Source organism: Nyctibius grandis, chromosome 2 (assembly GCF_013368605.1).
Source record: "Nyctibius grandis isolate bNycGra1 chromosome 2, bNycGra1.pri, whole genome shotgun sequence".
NCBI classification, from domain to species: Eukaryota; Metazoa; Chordata; class Aves; order Nyctibiiformes; family Nyctibiidae; genus Nyctibius; species Nyctibius grandis.
In genome coordinates, this window is record NC_090659.1 from 103,963,684 (window position 1) to 103,986,381 (window position 22,698).

General features: G+C 42.1%; 1 protein-coding gene across 2 annotated transcripts in view; it reads left to right on the forward strand.

Annotated features, from left to right (window-relative positions):
• LNX2 (ligand of numb-protein X 2) overlaps nucleotides 1-16,817 on the forward strand; it is a 66,450-nt gene extending 49,633 nt beyond the window's left edge. Inside the window, exons 4-10 of one of the 2 annotated variants that reach the window (XM_068423697.1) lie at nucleotides 301-500; nucleotides 4,169-4,540; nucleotides 6,061-6,207; nucleotides 8,474-8,651; nucleotides 10,449-10,680; nucleotides 12,256-12,414; nucleotides 15,139-16,817. In XM_068423697.1, the coding sequence (XP_068279798.1) occupies nucleotides 301-500; nucleotides 4,169-4,540; nucleotides 6,061-6,207; nucleotides 8,474-8,651; nucleotides 10,449-10,680; nucleotides 12,256-12,414; nucleotides 15,139-15,274 (1,424 nt within the window). In that variant the 3' untranslated portion in view covers nucleotides 15,275-16,817. The remainder of the gene's footprint in view (nucleotides 1-300; nucleotides 501-4,168; nucleotides 4,541-6,060; nucleotides 6,208-8,473; nucleotides 8,652-10,448; nucleotides 10,681-12,255; nucleotides 12,415-15,138) is intronic. The other variant, XM_068423707.1, reaches the window with a different exon arrangement.
• The last annotated feature ends 5,881 nt before the right edge of the window (nucleotides 16,818-22,698 follow it).

Consider the following 22,698-nt stretch of genomic DNA (forward strand, 5'->3'; position numbering starts at 1 on the left):
ATTGGAAATGAAGTGTATGAAATTAATTATAAAGAACAGGATCCAAAGGGTTCAGAATATCCTTTTTCAATACAAATAACCCCATTTCAAGAAGCGTGGATGCTACTAAGTCATTAGAGAGCTGTTTCTAATGAGCTAGGTATTCCAAGAAGTAGTGGAACTAAACCAATTGCACTTGTTTAGTTTGTTAAACTGTTGTCGTGTGGCCTGTCTACATTGTCCTTTGGTGATTTGCTTTATTGAAAGTGAATGAGGTATAACAGATATTAATAATCTTTCTTTTTATAAAATAATTGGCAGCAAATCAACAGCCACCTACCTTGCCTGAAGGAGAGATCACTACTATTGAAATTCATCGGTCCAATCCTTACATCGAATTAGGAATTAGCATAGTGGGTGGCAATGAAACGCCTTTGATCAACATTGTCATTCAAGAGGTTTATCGAGACGGGATCATTGCCAGAGATGGAAGACTTCTTGCTGGAGACCAAATACTTCAAGTATGGAACCTAATTACATATTCTGTCTGCTTGCTTTCCAGTCACTCCTTGCAGAACTGTCTCTTAAAAGAGATGGGAGATTTTACTTGTCAGGCTACGTTGTGTACATCTTAGCTTTGCAATTATCCATTGGAAGGCAAATTAATATTCAGAGCAGAGCCTGTTGTTCTAGCACTTTTGGCTGTGACGCATTATGTTATTTTTTGGACCAGTCCCTGGAATTATTATTCCTCTGTAGCGTCTCTTATCAGTGTTTAAAATATGAGTTTATTTTTCTGTTTTTAAATGCTGCGGGGCTTGGTCTTTATTTCAACTTTATGCATGCTTTCCGAAGGAACCCAAGGTTACTTCTGGCTAACAAGTTGGCCTAATTTGTCCTATGTAAAAAGCAATTTGTGGATTGTAAGGCTGACTTAATCTAAACTGTTATTTTAATCTGTCTTTACTTACCTTCCACTAGCCTAGGCAGTTGACCTGCATCTTTCAGTATGTGTAAAAGAGTCAGTGATATTCTTCACTGGCATTATTTGAAGCAAGGTGCTCTAAATATTTTTTCATAAAAAGTAAACAAACAAAATTTAAGTTGGTTATGATCGAGTGTGTCTTTTTGTTACTGTTTTAAGTAATTAGCCATGGACAGTGTAAAAAGATAAAATTCTATTAATTTTTGAGTTTTAATTTTATATTAGGGGAAGGGGTTGTTTATAGGACTCTTAAGAATGGCAGGAACTGAATTCTACATAAACAAGACTGTCCTCCAGCTTTTTTCCTATTTTTAATCATTCCACCTGAAACAAATAGATTACCATCATTTCAAAATGACTTCAGTAACAATGTTTGCTTTTGATCTGATAGCCTAAGATCATTCCAAAAGTAGTATCAGCCTTTTTCATTTCACTTTTTTGGAAATCAAGTGGATAGAAGTAGCTTAGATACTGTAGTTACTCTTGGAATGAAATTGGTTTGCACTTCAGAAAATAAAGTCCCTTGTGAGAAACGTGCCTTTTTTCCTCTCTTGGAGTGTTAACATAGTGGCTGGCCAAGAAATTAACCCAAGAGGTATCCAAAATGTTGACCTTTTAATGAGCAGTTGCAGACACTGATTGAATGCTGCCTAATTTATTTCAATACTCAAGGGCACTCCTTGGTTGCCAGAATAGGGAGCATGAGCTCCAGTGAAGCTTTGGAAATTCTTGCTGTTTGGGCAGGTGGCAATTATAGTTTCCAAAGCCCTAAGTGGCAATAAATGGACTATAAATAGGATTTATAAGCTGCAGTGAGTCTTCCCTATCAATGTGCTGGCACTGGGGCTGTCAGATGCTGACGGGAGTGTCCATGAGAGTCCTTCTGTCACGCTGAGGGAGAGGTACAGGAGGGAAAAGCCAAACTTTCTGGAAGATACAATGTCTTTATTGCTTTGAGTTTACCTGTGCACGTGCTGATCTGTTGTATTAAAATGACCAGGCTCAGTCTCTGCCAGCTGTAATTAAGTGCAGAGTTAGATGCAGCTCAGCATGCACGCTTCAGTCAGATATTTCTGAAAATGTTTTCAGAGGCTTTTATGAGCAGTAAAGGACTAAAAGAAAGCCAGAAAGGACTGCGAGGTGAAAGTCAGCATTTTCCTGTCCAGTCAAACAAGAAGTACTACCCTTTTAATATCTGAGGGAACAGCATTTAGTAACAGCTACATAAAAGTGTGTGTTGTCTGCAAGGTATAGATAGGTGCATAACATTTTCAAAGTGCTCTACAAATTGTCCCTTTTTATGTGCTGGACTGTGACTGTAACTCACGTAAAACATGTCCTAATGAGAGTCTCTTTCCCCAAGAAATGCTAAGGTTGTTTTATTCTGAAATTGTGAACTGCCTTGTAGAAAGAATTGCATTTTATTGCATAGATTCTTCTGTGCCCTTTGAATGCTTCCATATTTTATGTATTTACTTTAGCTAGCAACAGCTAAAAATAAAACTAGATTTAATTTAAGGGCTCTGACGGATGAGCCCTAGTGGGTTTTGTGGGTGGCAGCTCTAAATGCTATTTCTCCTAGCTATGCCTCTTTTCTGTCTGCCCAAGGTTACAGCCTGTCTCAGGGTACTAGCAGAGCAGGACATGGCTGTGGTTCGGTGTCTGAGCTTGTGGTGCTGCTGGAAGCACAGGCTTTGTACTGGGCGTAGGGCTGGAGGCAGAGGTGGCTCAGCAAGGGTACGGCTACCCCTTCATCGTGCTGAAACCACCACGGCCAAATGGTTTGGCATTGCCCTCTCGGAGCCCCTCAGCTCAAATGCGTGATGTAAATGTGGCGGCTATTGTACATAAATTTCAGGGTCCTTTCTCTTCCTATTTTTTTAAAAGTGTTAATATTGCTATTAGATGGTGGGAAGCTGCAAGTTTATATTTTTACTTACTTACGTTGCAATGGGGAGCATTAAAAGGCTTAGGTAAGGCAGGTCAGTATAGCCCATTTGGTGTTAGTTTCTATCTGCTGAAATTATGGGGCAGGGGTTCCTCCATCAGGGCACAATAGTCCATGCTAAGGATGAAGTTTTAGTGTTCACTTTGAATCCCTTCTTACAGAACAAGGCAAATCCAGCTTTTGTGCTGGTTTTTGTGGCGCTCCTTTTTTTTCTGCCACATCTTATTGCACTGTCAATTTTTATCTTAACTTTATAGTGCAAGAAATGACTGAAGATTACTGATCTTTGTATCAGTGGGCCATGTAACAAACACAATTCTTGTTTATAGGGAGGGAAAGTTTAATCTGTTTTTCATTTACAACTGAATTTTGAGTGATACAGGTTATAAGTCTGAAACTGACCTAGTTGAAGTCAATGGAAAATCTCCTGAGTTCATGCTGGGACTTGAGAACTAGTACAACCACCTTTTTCTACTGTCTTAGTGAACAAATCTCTTTATTCTGGATTTCAAGGGTTTTTAAATTTTTCACATCTTGGAAGTTCTGCATATTGTTAGGCACGAGCTTTCTTCAGAGATTTGGATGTATTCTTTTTATAGCTATTATTTTACAGTTTTAAGTGATGCTAGGCTTCACACTGAAAGCACAGGCAAAGCTCTTGTCCTGGAGAATAAACAATGTAAAGGTCTAAGGAAGACAAGCGTAGGAGACTAAGAGCAGAAAAACCCTGGACTATGATGACAGAGGGTGTTCACTATTAGAGAGATGTCACCTTTGTGGGAAACAGCCTCAAGTTGCGCCAGGGCAGGTTTAGATTGGATATTAAGGAAAATTTCTTCACCAAAAGGGTTGTCAAACATTGGAACAGGCTGCCCAGGGAAGTGGTGGAGTCACCATCCCTGGAGGTATTTAAAAGACATGTAGGTGTGGTGCTTAGGAACATGGTTTAGTGGTGGACTTGACAGTGTCAGGTTAATGGTTGGACTCGGTGATCTTAAAGGTCTTTTCCAACCCAAATGATTCTATGATTTTATGATTCTATAAATAGGTTTGTAGACTGAGCAGCCAAAGTGGGTTTGCAGGAGAGGATGGAAGGACAAGAGAGGAAGCCTGGTAGGGTCAGATACAAAGGTCGCTCCAAGGTTGGCTTTGCAGTGAGCTCTGAAATTATTTTGAAAGGACTTTCTTTCTGTAACCAGGAACAACTAAACACGTGAAAATATCATTCTGACTTTTTTGTTGTTTTTGTTTTGCAGGTCAATAGCTTTGACATAAGCAACGTGTCCCACAACCATGCTCGAGCTGTGCTTTCCCAGCCTTGCTCGGTGCTGCACCTCACCGTGCTGAGAGAGAGGCGGTTCGGCAGCCGCACGCACAACCACACGGACACCACCAGCTCCCTGCGGGAAGACAGCTTTCAAGTGACACTGCATAAACGCGACTCCAGCGAGCAGCTTGGCATTAAACTTGTACGCAGAACAGATGAGCCAGGGGTTTTTATTCTTGACCTTTTGGAAGGGGGGTTGGCTGCTCAAGATGGCAGGCTCTGCAGCAATGACCGTGTACTTGCAATCAATGGACATGACTTGAAGCACGGGACACCTGAGCTTGCTGCTCAGGTTATACAGGTAATTTGCATTCCCTACCTGAGTCCTTAGCTCAGCTTTATTTCTTGGGCAAAGCCTGGGGTAGAGTCTGTCCTGGACAGAACAGCTTGTGTAACGCCTAAGAGCCTGCAGCGATGCAGTTTGCTGTGATTTATGTTCTGGAAGTAATACTGCAAAACAGGTCTGCTTTGGCACCTAGCAGATGAACTTTACCTCCTTAGAAGTGAAAACTGCATTGGTCTTCCCTGGCATACAGTCTGAAGGTTAGAAGACTGCTCATGTGAGCAAGGAGAGTAGCCAATAGCTTAGCAGAAAAAAAAAAATAGGATTATTATTACATCCATGTATGTACTGTAGTTTTAATCTCTCACTAAGCTCTATAAAAGTGGACTTTGTTTTGTATTGATTTGCCTGTGCATGGAATTGGGGTTAAAACAGGAAGGTGATTTGTCAGACTTCATAGAGGCAAGAGGTGGCATCTAGGAAGAAGAAAAAAAAAAGGCCTTCCATGAGTCCCATGCAGTAAAACTCATTCTCTGGGTGTTTAAGAAAGCGCTATTCCAAATGTCTAGCTCTGCTCTGGACACAAATACTACCCAAAGCTTGATGCCATCTGACATATGACCCCTCCCTGTTCTCACTGGAAAACCTTGACTCCGTGTCTTTCTCCCAGTCTGTAAGGAAACAGCTGCAGCACATTGCTGCTTCCTGCTGACGGGATGTTGGTGAAAATTGCTCTGGTTTTAGGACAGTTGGAATAGGCCAGTAGTAGGTTCTTGCAGTCTAGTGCAGTCGTCTTTGCTTAACCCAGCACCGCACAGAGAGCTGCGATACAATTGAGTAGTAAATATTTTTTCAAGTATCATTTTAACAGCTTCCATTGCAGTTAAAGGAAAATAACAATAATCTTGGGAACTGTAATTTCAGTTTCCTAGTTTTTGGATACAGTGAAGTCGTCAGAATTTTACACAGGGTAACTTTTATCTAGAGGTATGTTTTTGCGGCAGTAGAAAGAGTTGATGTTTCATTTAACATCTGGTATCTGAGTCTCCTGACATTCCCCAAACTCCAGAATTTGATGGTCTGCTCATATATAACATCTTTCTTGGAAGTCTCTTTGGGAAGTACCAGAGGTGTTCAGAGCTTTTGACCAAAATCTGCAGACCCTAGAGCCATCACGTGGGCATTTCTTTCTTTTATTGCTACGTGTTGCAGAAGTTTGCAGAGGCTGCAAATGGAATCAGGTGATTTTTAATGTTTGAGGCTTCCTAACACAAAGTGAGAAACAGTCCTTTTTGCAAAGGATTTCCAGCTGATACAGATGTAACCCCAGGGGAAAAGGAGGAATGTTAATATCCCCTCCATGCTGGGGGGAACTGCAGCAAGAAGCAAGTAAGGGACTGTGTAGTCTAAGCACCTCCAGGAATTTGAGAACAAATTCTGCTGTCATCTTGTTTCATATTTCATCTCATATTTTCCTTCCTCTTTTCTAATAACCAATATCCTATCAATATCATTACTTTGTTTTATATATTCAACAGGCTAGTGGGGAGAGAGTGAATTTGATCATCTCTAGACCCCTGAAGTCACAGACGGTCAGTATTATTCGAGACACGGGAACTCACAACAGCAACCCACACCAACACCAGTCCCAGCAGCTGTTTCACAGCAGACCAAACTCACATAAGGTTGGTGTTTCTCTTTCTAGGAGGTATAAATACAGTTTTAGTCGTGTGGTGGTCTAAGTGTGTAGCAAGGCAAGATTGGAAGAACGGGTTATATCTTCTTTTTGACTTACTTCTTTTATTAAAAAAAAAAAGAAAAAAAAGATTACCTCCAAGTACTCAAGTCCCTGCATCATGTCTGGAGTGGGAACAAAAGATATGCAACAGCTTTTCAATAGTTTTTGCATTTGCTGACTGCAGTGAAAGAAGCAAGTTCTCTGAGCTTATACAGCCATAGTTGTTAGACCTTGTCTAAGACAGTGGCTCATGTGTTACTGCTGCATGGGAGAGCTGTCATTCAGGAATGTTATTTTTTGTTGCTGCTGTGCTGGCTGTAACCAGCAAGGAAAGGAGATGTGGTGCATACCATCCAGCATATGAAAAGCATGTTGGAGGGATGTGTCATCTCCTCCATGAGCCAGCAGTGCTGGCTGCAAGACAGCACGCTGAGTTCTGTAGGGTTCAGCTGGGAGAGAAAGGCAGAATGAAGGGACTTTAGTGAAGCTAGTGTCACATTATCCAGAAGACCTGCAGAAATAAAGCCTGTGCTTGAGATGTTCTTGCAGTTAGGAAAATATGACTTCTCACTGTTGAGAAGTGGATTTTGTGAAATAATTGTCGTGTTGACCACGTCAACCAAGCCACCTTTCCTCCTGTCCATTCTGATGGCATCGCTGTTTAACGTCATCCTTCTGTTGGGAGGATTTACATGTGTTGATAGTATTTTCTTTTAAAAATTTGGATAATTTAAGAAAAGAACAAGTGAGGCTCTAGGAAGCTTGTTTTCCTCCTGAGGGACAAAAGTGAGGCTCCTAAGTACAGTTAGTGGCCATTAGTGCTTGCCACAATGTTAGGCCATATCAACACAATGACTACAGCTCATCTATATCAGAGCTTGATATCTGTGTAGATATATATAGATATTCATCTGTATCTGCCAGCATGGGTTGTGTTCATATCGCAGTTCCAAAGTTGATCGATTGGCTGAGCAAATTTCCCTCAAGTATCAATACCACCTGTGGGCTCTTTCAAAGTGGGAAGTCCCATGTAACCACAAGTGGACATTTCCCATGTTTCACACCATTTATCTTTGCCTCTCTCTCATTAACCTACAGTTGGCTTAGAAGTTTTGTGGCTTAAAATATGTTTCTGTAATTGCATGGCACCAGCCAGTTAGTCCTAAAGCCTAAAGACTTGAGAAGGAGCTGCTTTATAAGCTATGGTATGTATACGTATAGCTACATATGTGATTAACATGTATATGTGAGGAGCAGAGTAAGTCAGAAGGAGCATGTGGCACTGGAAGTCAAGGAAAGCAGTGTTGCCATTTCCCAAGAGAAAGCAGAGGAATAAATAAGTATTTGTAGTTGGAAGAATCTCCCAGGTTATTTCTTCTGTTATTTTGGATTCCTTGCAAGTATTCTGTCGACTTAAGATGCTGCTATAGGTATACGTGCAGGGGTTTGAATGTATCACTAAATATCCTGAAGACGAAGAGCTTCAGCAAATAAAATATACTTTGATTTGGGTTTGGGTCCTTTTGACGGGACAAAACTAAATACAGGCTAAACTTTATAATCCAGGTGTTTGTTAGAAAATGAAATACAGGATCTCTTCTTGCTTCAAGTTTGGGTCTTCGTTGCAGTCATTAGGGGGTCAGCACAAGGCACCCATTACCAGCCTATATCATTGATTGGCCTTAGTTACTTTGTGCTCTGGGAGATTCTACATACCAGCTGCAAGAGAAAATGTGACGTGTAAGGGCTTTAAATGGTCTTTGTCAGCATGAAAACACATGTGTTTTCATTTCTTAGGAGCTTCTTTGTAGTTCTGGACCATATTCTACTGACACATGAGGTAATTCTGATGTTCACCAAGACACCAAAAGATTTGTTTCTGGTTTGCGTCCGCTCTTTTGACCATGTGGTTTTGCAGCGCAGTCCTAAAATTTCACATATTCCAGTGTAGGATGCTAAGAAAAACTGCAGTAAGATTTTCAAGATGGGCCTTTATAAACTTTCTGTCTATATTTAAGTATCTACATGAGTGGCTTTTTTTGTGTGGGTTTTTTTTTTCTGACCTGAAGGAAATCCAGCTGAAGCCAATTTGCGCTACTTAGTCCTTTTAAACCATTCTGTTAAAGTGCCAAAGTATAGCTTTGGGGTGTATTTAGTTGTGTTTTGTTCTGTTTATTTAAGTTTTAACAATGTTATTTATCCTTGTCAAACAGGATCTCTCCCAGTGTGTTACATGCCAAGAAAAGCACATTACTGTGAAAAAAGAGCCACATGAATCTCTGGGAATGACAGTGGCGGGAGGCAGAGGGAGCAAAAGTGGCGAACTGCCCATCTTTGTGACAAGTGTACAGCCTCATGGGTGTTTGGCAAGAGATGGCAGGATTAAACGAGGTGGGTCTTGGCTTTCCTGGTGGGTGGCCTCTGATTGCTGTTTGATGAGTACATTTTCTGGAGTCAGGTGGTGTCAAAAAGTCTCTTCACAGATGTAGAGAAGCGCTGATGGATGCTTCTCTTCATGTTTCAGTAAATGAAATAGAGTATTTAGTGTCACGCTTCCACCTTTTCTAGGAAAGGGATGTTTAGAGAACGGTAGCAGGGGAAGCAGATAAGACCACGAAATGTGTGGTTAAATTCTTTAAAGCTGATGGTAATCCCCTGAGCTGAGGGTCTGGTGCGATGCTTTGTACTGTAGCGCACACATCCTGTTTTTGTGTTCAGTGTGGTGGGCTGGGCCCCATCTCTGCCCGAGGAATCTCTGCTCCTCAGTGTAATATCTGAACAGCAGAGATGCTCTGATGACAGGACACAGCTGACCTGTTGCTAAGTTTACCCCCGAAGCTACATTAGTGTTGACCCTGGTTCCTGAATGCTTTTTTATCCTTTGGGACAGCTTGGGTTTGCTGGTCTTCAGGAGTGCTACAGCACCCATCCATGTTCCTCGGCTTTGCAGAAGGGAGCCAGGAGGTGGAGGTTAGACTCGGTGTAGGTGAAGGCAGTCCTGCCTGATTGATAGCAAAGCATTTGATGATTAAAACATACTGTGCGATATGTGAAACAAAGACTGCCTATGGGATCTCTGCAATTCAAGAGTTCACAGAATTACAGATCATCTTAGGAAAGAAATTTAGGAAAAAAAGGTTCACAGATGATTGCAAATTTTAAAAAAACTGTGGGAGCATCCATACATGCTTCTGAGAGAGGGAGATTTACACCCACATATCAACGGGTATGTTTTCTTTTTCTGTACTGCTACGAAAAACACTCTTGATGGAAGAATCACAATTGCACTTTCATTGTGTAATATTAAAGTAGCCACGGCAGCAAGAAAAGTGATTTCAAGTTAAGCTGCAACTCAACTTTAGCTTTCCCTGGGAGGAAAAAGCTTTTAGAAAACGGGTCTCGTTCCAAATGTGACCCAGATGTTCGCACTTTTGCTTTGGTTTTTCTGGCTTTCATCAGTAAGTGAGACATTGTGTGAAAGAGGAGACTGCCAGTGCTTGGACAGTAAATAACATTCTTGTTTTCATCCTGAGGCTTTTTAAAAATACTCTGAAATAAAATAAAAATTATCACTATTTTTTAGTGGCTTCAACTCTTTCCAGATTATCTTTGTAGAGATGCTCGCGCGCTCTTCTAATTGGACTGGTTTTTGTACCAACCTTTCCAGTAGTTTTTGAATTCCATTTTGTTCTCACAAGTAACAAGTTAGAAAAAGCAGAAGACCTAAAACACTCTGTGGAGCCTCACTTATCTACAAGAGCTGGTTACTTTGTGGTGCCTGTATTGTTCCTTCCATCATTCTACCTTCCCTTTTAGAGTTAGGGTGGACCTGAGATCCACCATGGGAAACGATTATCTAGTAGCATCTGCAATAGCAGTTGCAGCTGAGATGGTGAGGTGCTTAGGTAATTCCTATCTCATATTTTCAAGGCGATATACCATGGAAGCCACAGCATTTGATATGTTATGTGGAAATAAATGATACTGATCCAGCTTAATAGCTCAATACATTAATGTTTCAAACCAGCAGTATAAAGCTTGAGAGCTATTCACATTCCCAGCCTGTTAGTTCAGACTGTTAGTTCGGCTCCAAAAAATACAGTATTGAACAAAACCCTGTTGAGAGAGGTGCTGTCAGTAGGAATGGCTCTGACAGACTGATGTGTTCTCACTTGTGCCTTTGAACAGGTGATGTGCTGCTGAACATCAATGGCATTGATTTGACTAACCTAAGTCACAGCGAGGCGGTGGCCATGCTGAAAGCCAGTGCTGCCTCTTCGGTTGTCGCCCTGAAAGCCCTGGAAGTCCAGATTGTAGAAGAACAGCCCCAGGCTAATGAAGAACAATTGAGTACCATCAATGAAAATGAATATGATGCCAGCTGGTCACCGTCATGGGTCATGTGGCTGGGACTTCCAAGGTATGGAATTAATTGATGATTAGTTACCTGTTTTAAGCTAAGTCCGAGAGAGATACAAAAGCAGAGACTTTATTAGTTGCAGCACATCTGCCCTTTTTTCTGCCTGACCGACCATCTCAGCTATATTTCACTGGAAGTGTGCTTAGAAAGTGGACTGTGAACAGGAGCAATGTTTCCTTAGGAAACTGGGAGATGAATAGACTTGGTTTGTCCCTTCACAAACTGTAGTAACTACCCACTAACTTTAGAATATTGGATCAGACTTGCCATTCTGACAGGCTCTTCACACAGGTCTCTTGCACATGTATGAGCCTGTAGTTAGAAATCCCCATGGGTTTTTTTTTCCAAGAACTACCATCTCTGCCAGACACAAAAACTCTTCAAGATTTGCAGTGAGCTCCCTCCCCTTCACTAATCTGCAGTCTGCTGGACATCACCGTGTTTCATTTTTACTCTCCTGTTTTTCACTGTCCTCTGGGTACAGCTGTACGCTCTTTCTGGCATTGCTTGCTATCAAGAAGAGCACCCACTACAGCGTAAATAGTGTTATTAAGCTCAGTCAGGGCATGCAGGTTAATTCCTCTCTCTCTGATAGAGTTACCGGGCTCAGGTCTGTAGTTCAAGCATAAAACCACAAGAAGAACCAGATGTCTTGGTAGCAGGATTGCAGTTGCAGGTACCAGAACCATGTGTTGACTCTCCAAAAATTTCACATTTTTCATTTAATTTTCTAAGTTTTACTATCAATTATTTTCTCTTCCATTCAAGTATTAATGAGTACCTAATCACAATAAATAGCTCTCAGTTTTGGTAAATGCACTTGCTTTCCATGCTTCAGCAATGGGTTATTGCTGATGTACTACAGATGCCCATGCGTGGCTCCTAAAGTTACATTGTACATCAGTAAAGAACTTGGCATCTTTTTTACCCAAAAGTTAATTTCTATGTTGTTGTTTTTTTTTAATTACAGTCATTGCCAACTTCATTGGCAAGAATTAATTTTCACTGAGGGAGATAACATATACCAGTATAGTTAGTGAAGCATGATCTGGATTATTTACATTCTGTGTAATAAAATGGTTAATCATTTATATTTTCATTACTGGTGATGCATCAGTTCAGAGGTTGAGAAGATGATGCATAGATTTTTAGGTCTTAAAGTAGAAAAAGCCTAAACTGGCTGGGGGTGGAAGAAAAACGCACTGCATTTTTGACTTGCAACCTGAACACATTGAGTATCCATTTGCCACCCACATTCTTGCCACCTGTGAAATCCCTAAAATGCCATTCCATTACTGTCAGTTTACAGAGTTAACTGTGTTTAAGTAATTATTCTAGCACTGCATTATTTCTTTTAAAACACTTTTCTGTCTCAAGATTGTGGGTTTTTTTGGTAATCGGTTTGAATATTGCAAAATTACTCTGGAAGCAGAAGCCTAATCACCATCTCTCCCCTTCTCTTCCACGCTTAGCGTGTGCTAGTGATGAGACAGCAGGTATTGTGCCAACTATAAAAATATCTATATGTGGTATACACAGCTTTTTCTCTTGCTATCCTGTGCTTCCATTCCACAGCTGCCTACATAGCTGCCATGACGTAGTACTGCGGCGGAGCAATTTAGGGAGCTGGGGTTTCAGCATTGTCGGTGGCTACGAGGAGAACCACACGAACCAGCCTTTCTTCATTAAGACGATTGTTCTTGGAACTCCCGCGTACTTTGATGGAAGATTAAAGTAAGCAAAAATAACAGTAATAATAACAAACACTCTTAAATAGTTACATGCAGGTGCAACTAATTGCTTAATGAAATACACTGTAGCATGTTGTGCTGGGGGGGGATCATGCAGCCCAGTAGTGCTTTGCCTCCCTGATGAGTGTGATGGAGGGACATACTGGGTGTTTCTGCTGGGGAAAGGGCATCTGTCAGAGATGGTGCTTGTGCTGGCACCTCTGCTATCTCCTGTCCTCCTCCCAAGCTGCGGTGCTGATGTTGCCTGCTGTCTCCATCTCCCTGTTGAATTCTTCTTTAGGTCAAGAGACATTGCAAAATGTGTATGTGCAGAACTGGCTAGTTCGTAACGTTTTTGTCTTCCTAGAGAACAGCTGAAAAATTAGAACTTCTGTAAAGTGGGGAAAACTGCTTTATCCTTTCATATAGCCTTCTGAAGCCACTGCTGGAAAATCTGGTACTGAAGATGGATGCTGCTGCTTTAATGGAAGGGCAAGAAAGTAGATGAAAAAGATCTCTGAAAAGATCATTAAGGAACCAAGTCCCCATGCCAGTGCCTGAGAGTCATTAGTTGGCAGGAAAGACACTGATAAATGAGGCAAATTCAGTGGAGGCCCTTGAGATGGTGGGAGCTGGAGCACTTGCCCCACAAGGAGAGGGCTTCAGGGGCAGCTAACAGCCCCTTCTAGTACCTACAAGGAGATTGTCAAGGAGACAGAGCCCAGGCTTTTCACAGTGGTGCAAGGTGAGAAGACAATGGGCACAAGTTGAACAAAAGTGGTTGAGACTGGTTATAAGGAGAAACTATTTCCCTGTGAGGATGGTCAGGCAGTGGCACAAGTTGCGTGGTCTCTGCCCTTGGAGGTTTCTGAGACCTGACCGGACAAAGCCCTGAGAGACCTGGTCAGATCTCACAGCTGACCTTGCTTTGAGCGGAAGGTGGGACTAGAGACCTCCTGAGGTCCCTTCTGACCTTAAAGATTATATGATTCTACTTACATGTTACGTTTGGATGCAACCCCCAGGTCTAGTATGCATATACACATCTTAGCCTCGTGTAGGATTAGTTCAGAATTAGAATTTACAATTCCTGCTAAAGGTTCTTTTGTTCATAAACTGGAGGGTTTTTGTGAAGGTGGCAGTACAGAATATGCAACTTGAAGTCTTATGGCATGTTTTTTACATGTAGATTTACTTACAAAGTAACTGAAGAGAAAATGTACTTATGCCTAGAGCCTTGCCAGTAATTGATTTTTCAGTTCAATGACTAAATAAATAAATGAAAAAATAGCTTGGCTGAACACAAAATTATATTTTTTGGCCAACTATGAAACAGTTTGGATTAAATGAAAGATTTCAGTTCAACCCAAAGTAAATAATTTCAGATGGGGGAATTAATAACTGGAAGTCTTCACAAATGGAAATTCAAGCATCATTCCTAAGAAGAGGGGAAGAGTGGTTGTGGTCACACTTACCCCCTTGTAAGGAATGGAAAAGATGCTTTTGTGTGATATTGTCTACTGAGAATAGGGACTTAAAAATGGGCCATCAACAAGGGAGAGCTCCTTAGAACCTGCACCATGAGTTATCGTGGGACAGGTCTTTTTGAAGCCATTTTGTTTAAATTATCTAAATATTTTCCTAGCCTAGAGAGGAAGGGAGAAAATAACTTCAGAGTTCAATAGGTAAGACAATTTTCTGCCTACGTTATCTGTCCGGTGTCATTTTATAGAAGGTGAAGTGGTTTCAGCAGAAAGGCTGAGTGAGTGAGACCCCACTCAGTGAACTGCAGCATTGTGGTTTGGGTGATGGGGTACCTTGGTTCAGGCAGACAAAGGCTTTCAAATGCACATTTGACCGGTGTTGGTCATGCCTCCTCTTCTTTTTCTGCTCTGCCCTCGTGGAGGGCACCGGGAGAGCTCAGGAGAGCATCTTTTTGCCATCCATTTTGGTGCCCCCAATAGCTGGGAGGATCAGTTTCAGGAAAAGTCCAGAGTCACATTTGACTGCTCTGGGGGATGTCAAACACACACTGAAGTCACAGGGAAGAGATACTTGGACATGGAGCATGGTCAATGTAGGAAGAACTTAGGTGCTTTTTTGAAGTTTCTCTTGAGCTTGTAAAAACTGAAATGTAACCCTTCGAGGTCAATTTTCTCAAGGCCGGCAAACAGCATCCTCCCAAATTTCTATTCCCTGCTTCAAAACACAGAGATGCTACAGCTTCTCAGTTGAACCATCTGCTGAGGGAGGTTTCAAGCCAAATGGTTACATTTGACAAAATCGTAAGCCATTGAAAACAAGGTTCTCGGTTGGAATGCGGTTGGTAACCATAAGTATCTTTGCTTACACCTCCTACAGTAAAGGCATGTTTGGTGTAAATGTGTGAGAATCCACACAAACAAACAGAAATGCTTCTGTCACGCACACGCTATCTTCTCTTGACTCCACTAGATCTTTCCAGCTCTCTCCTCACATTTCCCTACAGGTCAGCTCTTAAGGCAGAACTATCTTTGTATTAGAATTGAATCCCAGTGATTTGGGAATTTACCAGATTAGTTTCAGTAGTAAAACAAGCTTAAAATTGAACCGTTTGGATTTTTTTAGCTACACTTCCAACCTGATGGAAACCTATCACCCCAGAGGTGAAGTGCTGTTTGTTGGTGTGTACTAGTTACTGCAGAGCAGTAGTCATCATTTGTTTTTTTTTTTCTTCTTGTGTTTTTAGGTGCGGTGATATGATTGTTGCTGTAAATGGACTATCCACAGTTGGAATGAGCCATTCTGCACTCGTTCCCATGCTGAAGGAGCAGAGGAACAAAGTGACTTTAACAGTGATTTGTTGGCCTGGAAGCCTCATATAGATTTTGTGAATCACTTTGGTTCAAGCAGCTTCTTTTTCTAGATAGCTGGCACAAAAATCTCCTCTGGCTTTTTTTCCCTGTTGATACAGCTGGTTATAAGCAGGGCCAAAACTGCTGTATTTTCTTTTTTTACAGGCCTCTCAGACTCACTCTGTATCTTTCCATCCTGAAATAGCCATTTCTGTTTGCTATAGCTGACGCAAATGCAAATATATACGAGCTCACAGAGAAACTCCTACTCCAATATGGCTGTCATTGAGCTTTCCCCATCAGGCCTGCAGAGTCAGCAGAAGAACTTAGTGGTTCTTTGGGTTTCTCTGCACAGTCCTCAAGTTATATGTGGTATATAAACCTAATAGCCATGTGCCCGTTCTTCCCTGTGAAGAGAACGTGTATCAGTACCGCAGTGACCCATCTATCTGCTGCTATGAATCAAAATCTGTTTCCAAAGGTACGTCTCTTCATTTCATAAGCCTTTCCATTTTTGATTCAATATTTCAGACTGATTCAAGAAATCCATCTTACTCCTCAGAAATTACTTGGTCCCCCAGATTTTTCTTGCAGGGCATCAGTGTTCATAGAAAAGTAGGACAAAAGCCTGATATTACTGGGATTTTTATAAAGTGCAATAACTGGACTCTTTGTTAGGAAACTTTAATATATTACAGAGTTTGTATCCTACAATGACAAGAAATATGGAATTAATTACCGTTGCAACGCTTGCAAGAATACACGTGCCCGAGGTCACCTTTGAGGGAATGGCTTGCAGTATTAGACTTGACTTTACAAAAGAATGTTTTGCTATGTCAGAGAATTTTGAGGAACATTTTTACAAAGATAATTTTTACCGTTTCTATTGTAGTTGTCAGCTCTCTTTATTCATGTGTGGAGACAATACTTTGACTTGTACTTTCTAAATGAGATAATTATTTCCAGGAAAAAAAGCAAGCTATTAAGAAACCATACGTTATGGTTTACAGGTGGGCAGGCTGGAAGGAAGGCTCTTTGAATTCAAGTCCAACTGCAAAGTAAGCTGCAAAGTTCACTCTTATTCTGTCACCTCCTGACAAATGTGCAAATGCCTTCATATCAAATGCTGAAACGATCTCTCTTGTATTTCAGGATATTTTTCTTTTTCCTTTAGAGAGCACCTGCTATTAAGTTGTCAGTAAGAGTAATGCTATTTATCTTGGATTGTATTGAGTATTTTTACAAACGAACCTGTAACTTCTAGACTTTGCCTTTCCATGATATTTGCAGGCTAAGCACCCATTTGTTTAAGAAAAGAGGAGTGGAGCGCAGAAAGAAATGTGCTGACCTGGAGCAAACCCTTTGTGTTGTCAGTGTTCTGCATATTTGAAAAAGAGCTTCATTTATAAACCAGGTTCCCAACCTGAACTGATTTTATGAATGACCTCTGTATTGTATTATTAATTACCAAGAATGTATTTGAGAATCACAGCATATTTCAATTGTGAAGCATGAATTTTATTTTCAAACTAAGCCGGTATAATATCGGGGCATATTATCGCATGTCATTAATTCCAATAGCTTTATTTTCAAAAGAAATAAAGTTACTCTTTTGCAAAAAAATTGTAAAAATCTCATATGAGTGAAGTGATTTTATTCCTCTCTGTTGTCTGCTATCAATTTCCTAATATTAAAATACAAAAGAATGTCCTCTGCAGTATATTACTCTACTGAGAATCTTTGTTTCTGAAGCAAACACCAAACTTATTTGGTACTCTAACTGATTTGAGAACGAGTTTCCTCCCATCTCCAGATGCTGTTTAACTGTACACTTTGCTCTTAATGCAGATTTTTTTGTAAAGTACATCTTAGCGTAGACTGTAGGGAAGATTTTGACATACATACTAGATTTAACATTTTTTATTTTAAAAGTTACACTTTTCATTCAAAACCTTGCAAAAATCAGATTTTTAGATTTTTTTTTCCTTTTATATGTGTTTGTAGCAAAAGTGTGGGTTAGCTTAAACTGTGCGGTTTTGTTTCAGTGTGTTGTAGCTTTTGATCAGAATGTCTAGCGACAAAACCTTTCTGAATTAATTCCCTTCCTGAGTCATTTTCCCTCTTTCTCTTGTAGCTGCATAGCTGGGTTTGGTTTTCTGTCCCTTCTGTTTTAAATTATTTCAAGATTTTTTTTTTTTTCCAGATATTGCTATCTAATTGTATGGTGTTAATGAAGGATGAATGAAAATAAAAGTTCATTCTACTCATTGTCATAACTCAAAGTATTGTCTTGCTCTTTGCAAAAGATATGGGTAGCTCAAAGAAGACTCAGGTTAAAGGTACTTATTTTCTGCTGTGATTTATCATAAATTACAGTTAGGGAATGTACCAAAAGACTCTGAGGGCATGCTCATCCAGCCAGGGTAACATACCAGCTGTTTAACCACTAATTGCCGCACTGAGAAGTGTTTCTAAAGAGGAGGTAAGATCTACGCCTTGTGGTGCTTCGCTGCAAGCAGCATCTCCTCTTTCCTCCTCGACGCCAGCTGGTACCGATCAGCTGGAGGATGTTTTCACATCATAGATTTGATGCGAGGAGATAGTCTTGCTGGAAACATCAGTTTTACAGCTGAAACTTGAGCCTCCTGGTAATCAGTTCCCATCTCCATCTCCTGCAGGCAAGTATGCTCTGTCTTTAGATGTCTGCAAAGCTGGAATGAGTCTAAAAGCAGTTGCTTAATGATTTGCAGTCAAGTTGCCCAGAACCTGGATTCTTATTCCTTGCTGTTGTTAGTGGGTTATGAACAGACGACTTCCTTTAAATCAAAACCATGCCTATGTACAGAAACCAGCCACGTCTGCCAGTAGGTTATTAGCTCTTGTACTTCTTGTAAAGTAAGAGCCAGACCATCAGAGTTTTGATTTACAGGCAGGTTAATGAATTCATTGTTGCAGCTGAAGGTGCACAGAGCTGTTGTGTGAGGCGTTGGGACCTGGTCATCGGTGTGCTGGAGCTTTGTGGAAGGAACACAAACGACCCTGTGGATCTCCAGCAGAGAATGTGAAACAGTTTATTCTGCTTCACAGTGTGCCAATGGAGCGAAATTTGAAGACATTTCATTTGCTGCTCTGAACTTTCTATTCAGAGTCAGGAAAAACTGAGGGGAAAATTCAACATCGCAAAAGAATTAAGAATTCTTTTATTTGCAAATTCCCTAATAGATTTGGAGTGGGTATAATGAAAAGCTAAGCCTGGTTCTCAGATACAGTGTGTCACAGACAATCTTGGAAGCTCCTTTTAGTTAAAAAACTTGACCATTTACTTCTGATGCAATTTTAATAGATCACGAAGATTTGTTAACTAAGGTATGAGGTCCTGAGGAGTTAAAAGAATGAATATGCTGGGCAGGGAAGCAATGGTGGCAAACACAGAGTTAAGCCCCACATGTCTGATGCCACATGGCCCAAGAAGAACACCAAGCAAGGTCAGTGAACGTCCTCATCCCAGTTGTCTCAGGCAACTTCTAGGCAAGCTTACCTACCTAAAAAGTGGATCTCCCCTGACACATAGAGAAAGGAGAGACGGAAAATGATTTGCAACGGCCTCATCGCAACTGACATAAACGTGTCCAGCTAGTGAAGAACAATTCTTAGATTACTTGTTGCCCAGAGGATGGAGAAAGCCTTAGACTTTATGCTCTGGGACAATTTAAATACTGTTATATGGGTAAGAAAGCTTAATTCTAGCTAAATGTTGATGTTGTCCTTCTGTTTGTTGTCATATCACATGGATGGGTCCCCTGAATATTAGCAGTGCTGTATGGATGCAATGCCTGTGTCAGTGATGCATTGCAATTTATATGATGGTGATGAACTCCATTCTCTAGAGTGACGCAGAAAACTTCAGACAACTCATAAATCAAAGAGGTCTGAGAGTCCAGTCAAAGGTGTGCAGCCTGCTTGGCATCAGCCGTGGCATTCACTGCGCCTGAAGCTGTTTTAGAAGGAAAAGGAATGTGTTTGGGTTTTGGGGTTGTTTTTGTTGTTAAACTATGCTGGTAAAGGCTGTCTGGAGGAATCTGTGGGTTGCAAGCACAGCCAAGCAGAAACAGCACGCTCCTCAGTGGGGAAAGCCAAGTTTGTTTTGCCAAAGGAGGAGTGAGAGCTAACAGCTCCCATCACAGGAGGGGGAGGAATTGGGCAAGAGATGGAAGGGGAGACCTCTTCTGCAACTCTTAGGGGCAAATATCACATCTAGGAGGGGCTGCCCCTCTTCACCTTCCTTCCCAAGTAGTAGTAGCTACCTTAAACACCTCAACTTCCCTCGTAGACCTTTCCTACCCTGCTTTAGCTGCAGCAAGCAGCTGTGGAAACCATGGCTCAGATTTAGAGAGAAGAGGCAGTGGCATCAAAGCTGCTTTGCACCCGGCAGCACCCTGCTGCGGTGGTGAATACCAGCTTTGGCTACGCTGGCGTCAGCGGTCATGGTCTCGGGTGACTCGGTCTTGGGCGCCTTACAGGGAGGTGGTCTGCAAAACCACCCCTGCCTTCTATGATGCAGCTGCAAGGGTTCATGCTAACACATCAGGAGCAGTATAACTCTGGTCTTGGAGTTAGGCTTGCCTAACGCTACAGATCTACAGCACACAGAAGAACCTCTGCTGGGGGGGGGGGTTCATCTAGCAGCTCTGCTTTACCCCCAAAGCGCGTGTCTGATGGTGCAAAACCACCACTATTTCAGCAGCTATGTTTGGTCTTCTACAGCTCTTCTGCCACACCAGTGTTGGTAATCATTAGAGGAACAGTTGGAGGAGAGGAGGTTAAGTTTTACTAAAATAGAGCTCGCTCTTCATGCTTTTACCTATTAATGGCCTATCGCATTCTCTGCAACACGTTTTCTGTACCGTGCCTTCAGGTTGATAATAAATTGTGGCATATGAGCACTAAATGGCAATGGAAATTAGAGGTGGATGTGGTCTCTTGCATTAACTAGTTTACCACTAGGCTGGACAAAATATGTCATGTAAGGGCGATAGTATCATAGGCAGTGAGAGAATTTAATTACAATGATGAATTTAATGCTATGACGGGGTTTAGATGTAGCCGCGACATTAGCTACTTGTAGTGACTTCATTGCTTAGCAACCTCGGCACCAGGCAGCAAGACCCAAAATGCCTTTTTTCTGCCCCTAAAGCAGGCAGGTATTGAACCTCAACCAGTCTTAGGGCAAGCCCGGGCATCAGACGGGTTCCACAAGCCCTTTCCCAGTGAGCAGCTCCACTAAAGCCAAACAGAACTGGGTTTGCAGTTTGGACCCAGCTTTGTACAGTAACAAATGAAATATGCAATTAAGGAAACCATTTGGTATTTCTTTCGATCTGGGACAAACCAAAGTGCTGGTGGCTTTGCTCCCAGGTTTTGCTGGAAAGCGATTGCAGAATGCTACTGAAGAGAAGCATTTTAATCAGATTAGAATAGATAAAGAGTATAACCCCGTGGTTATACAATTGAGCTTTCTAATCATATTAAACTGTAATGCCGGCATCAGTGCCATATTGGAACAACAATCGCAAAAAGCTACAAGCATAAAATATTACAGATCCTTAAACATATTACAAAATGTCATCCACTAAAGTTAAAAAATGTTATCGTGTTTGGGGAAATGTGCCAGCTCAAAAAAAAAACCACCCAGGAGCCTGAAGTCCTGCGTACATGTGCAGATTAAAAGCAGCACAGCAGAGGCAAGGCTTGACCTTTTTGTTTCTTACTTTTTTATTGATTAAATTGCTTCACAAACAGCTACTTCTGCCTCCACTATTACCCACCTTAGTCCTCATCCACCGAGGTGCTAAGCACACTTAGCTCCTTTTGCAATCAATTAAAGGGTCCCTCGTTGGGGGATGCAGCAAGAGGTGTCTCCTCATTACTGGTGAAGTGGCCCTGGAAAGAAACAGCTTCAGCTCTGTCACACTCTGCTATTGCAGCCACTGCTCAGCATCCACCAGCGCTTAAAGCAGGAGAGGACTGGAGCGAAGAGCTGAAGAAAAGGCGCTGTCAATGCAGGTCAAACGCCTGATTTAGAATCATAGAATTGTTTTGGTTGGAAAGGACCTTTAAGACCATCAAGTCCAACCGTTGACCCAGCACTACCAAGTCCACTGCTAAACCATGTCCGTAAGCACCACGTCTACTCATCTTTTAAATACCTACAGGAATGGTGACTCCACCACTTCCCTGGGCAGCCTGTTCCAATGCTTGATAACCCCTTAAGTGAAGAAATTTTTCCTACTACCCAATCTAAACCTCCCCTGGTGCAACTTGAGGATAAGTGGGTCCGTCTTCTGGCATCTACGTGTTTCCACTTATTTGAGTTTCCTCCGTGATTCAGGTTTGAGTACAAAGGACCCCCCTTGGAAATGGTGGCCTTGTGCTCATATTCTGCCCGCAGCTGCAAGTTCTGCCAACACACCTCCAGGCTGCAGCCGCTTGGAATCGCAGCGGTCAGTCACGGCTGTCCCTCCTTGAGCAAAACGGCCAAGCAATAATACAAAACCAAAGGTTTTCCTTCTTTCTTCCCTCCCGCTGGAGTTTCCTCTTGCCACAGGCAGGCTGGAGGAGCTGTGCGATTTGGTTTGATTGAAGAGAGTCAAGGTAGCAAAGATGTCGAATTTAAACGGCACGGTCCCTTCTGTCTGTGGTGTGAGTGCGGCTGGCAGCTTGGCACGGGACAATGTCCCTGAGGGCAGCCGGGACAGGAGCCACCACACCGCTGCAGCCCTCATCTCGGGGCCCTGGGTCAGCTGTCCAGCTGTGGTGGGTTCTCTTGTGCTCTTGGGGTGAAATTTATTCTGATGAATACTCTGCAACTCACAGGGTCTTTCTCATCCTTAAACTAAATAGCATTTACCCCCAGATTTTTCTTCCTAAGGTTTGCATCATTTTCTGACCTTTTTGCATGTTCCCTGTCCCCCATCCCACTGCCATGATGCTTGGCCGCTCCCCTACAACCCTTTAAGTGCTGCTTTTTCCAAGGCATCTTCCAGCCCACTAATGCTTCCTCCAGGCTCACAGTCTCTCTGCATCATCCTCTGACAAGTAGTGCACGGCCGGGGAGACCTCAGGGGTACTTTGGGCTTTCCATCGCTTCTGCCACCCTTGGCACTGGGGGTGCAGCCTGGCACCAGGAGCAGCAAACGCAGCGGTTGTCCTCACCACGGAGGAAGCATCGCGGCTGGGTCCCGGAGGGGGTCCCCCACCTCCAGCACCCCACGGCAGCACCCCCAACACTGGCACAGCCGTGCGGCACCGGGGCGGTGGGAGGGCACTGCTCTCTAACAGCCCGGGAAGTTTGGCTCTTTGTGTTTCTTTGTGATTGACGCCCTGGTAATTATGCACCTTATGAAGATATGTGATGTAATCATACCCTTCTAAAAATGCCTTGGATTAAAAGCTTT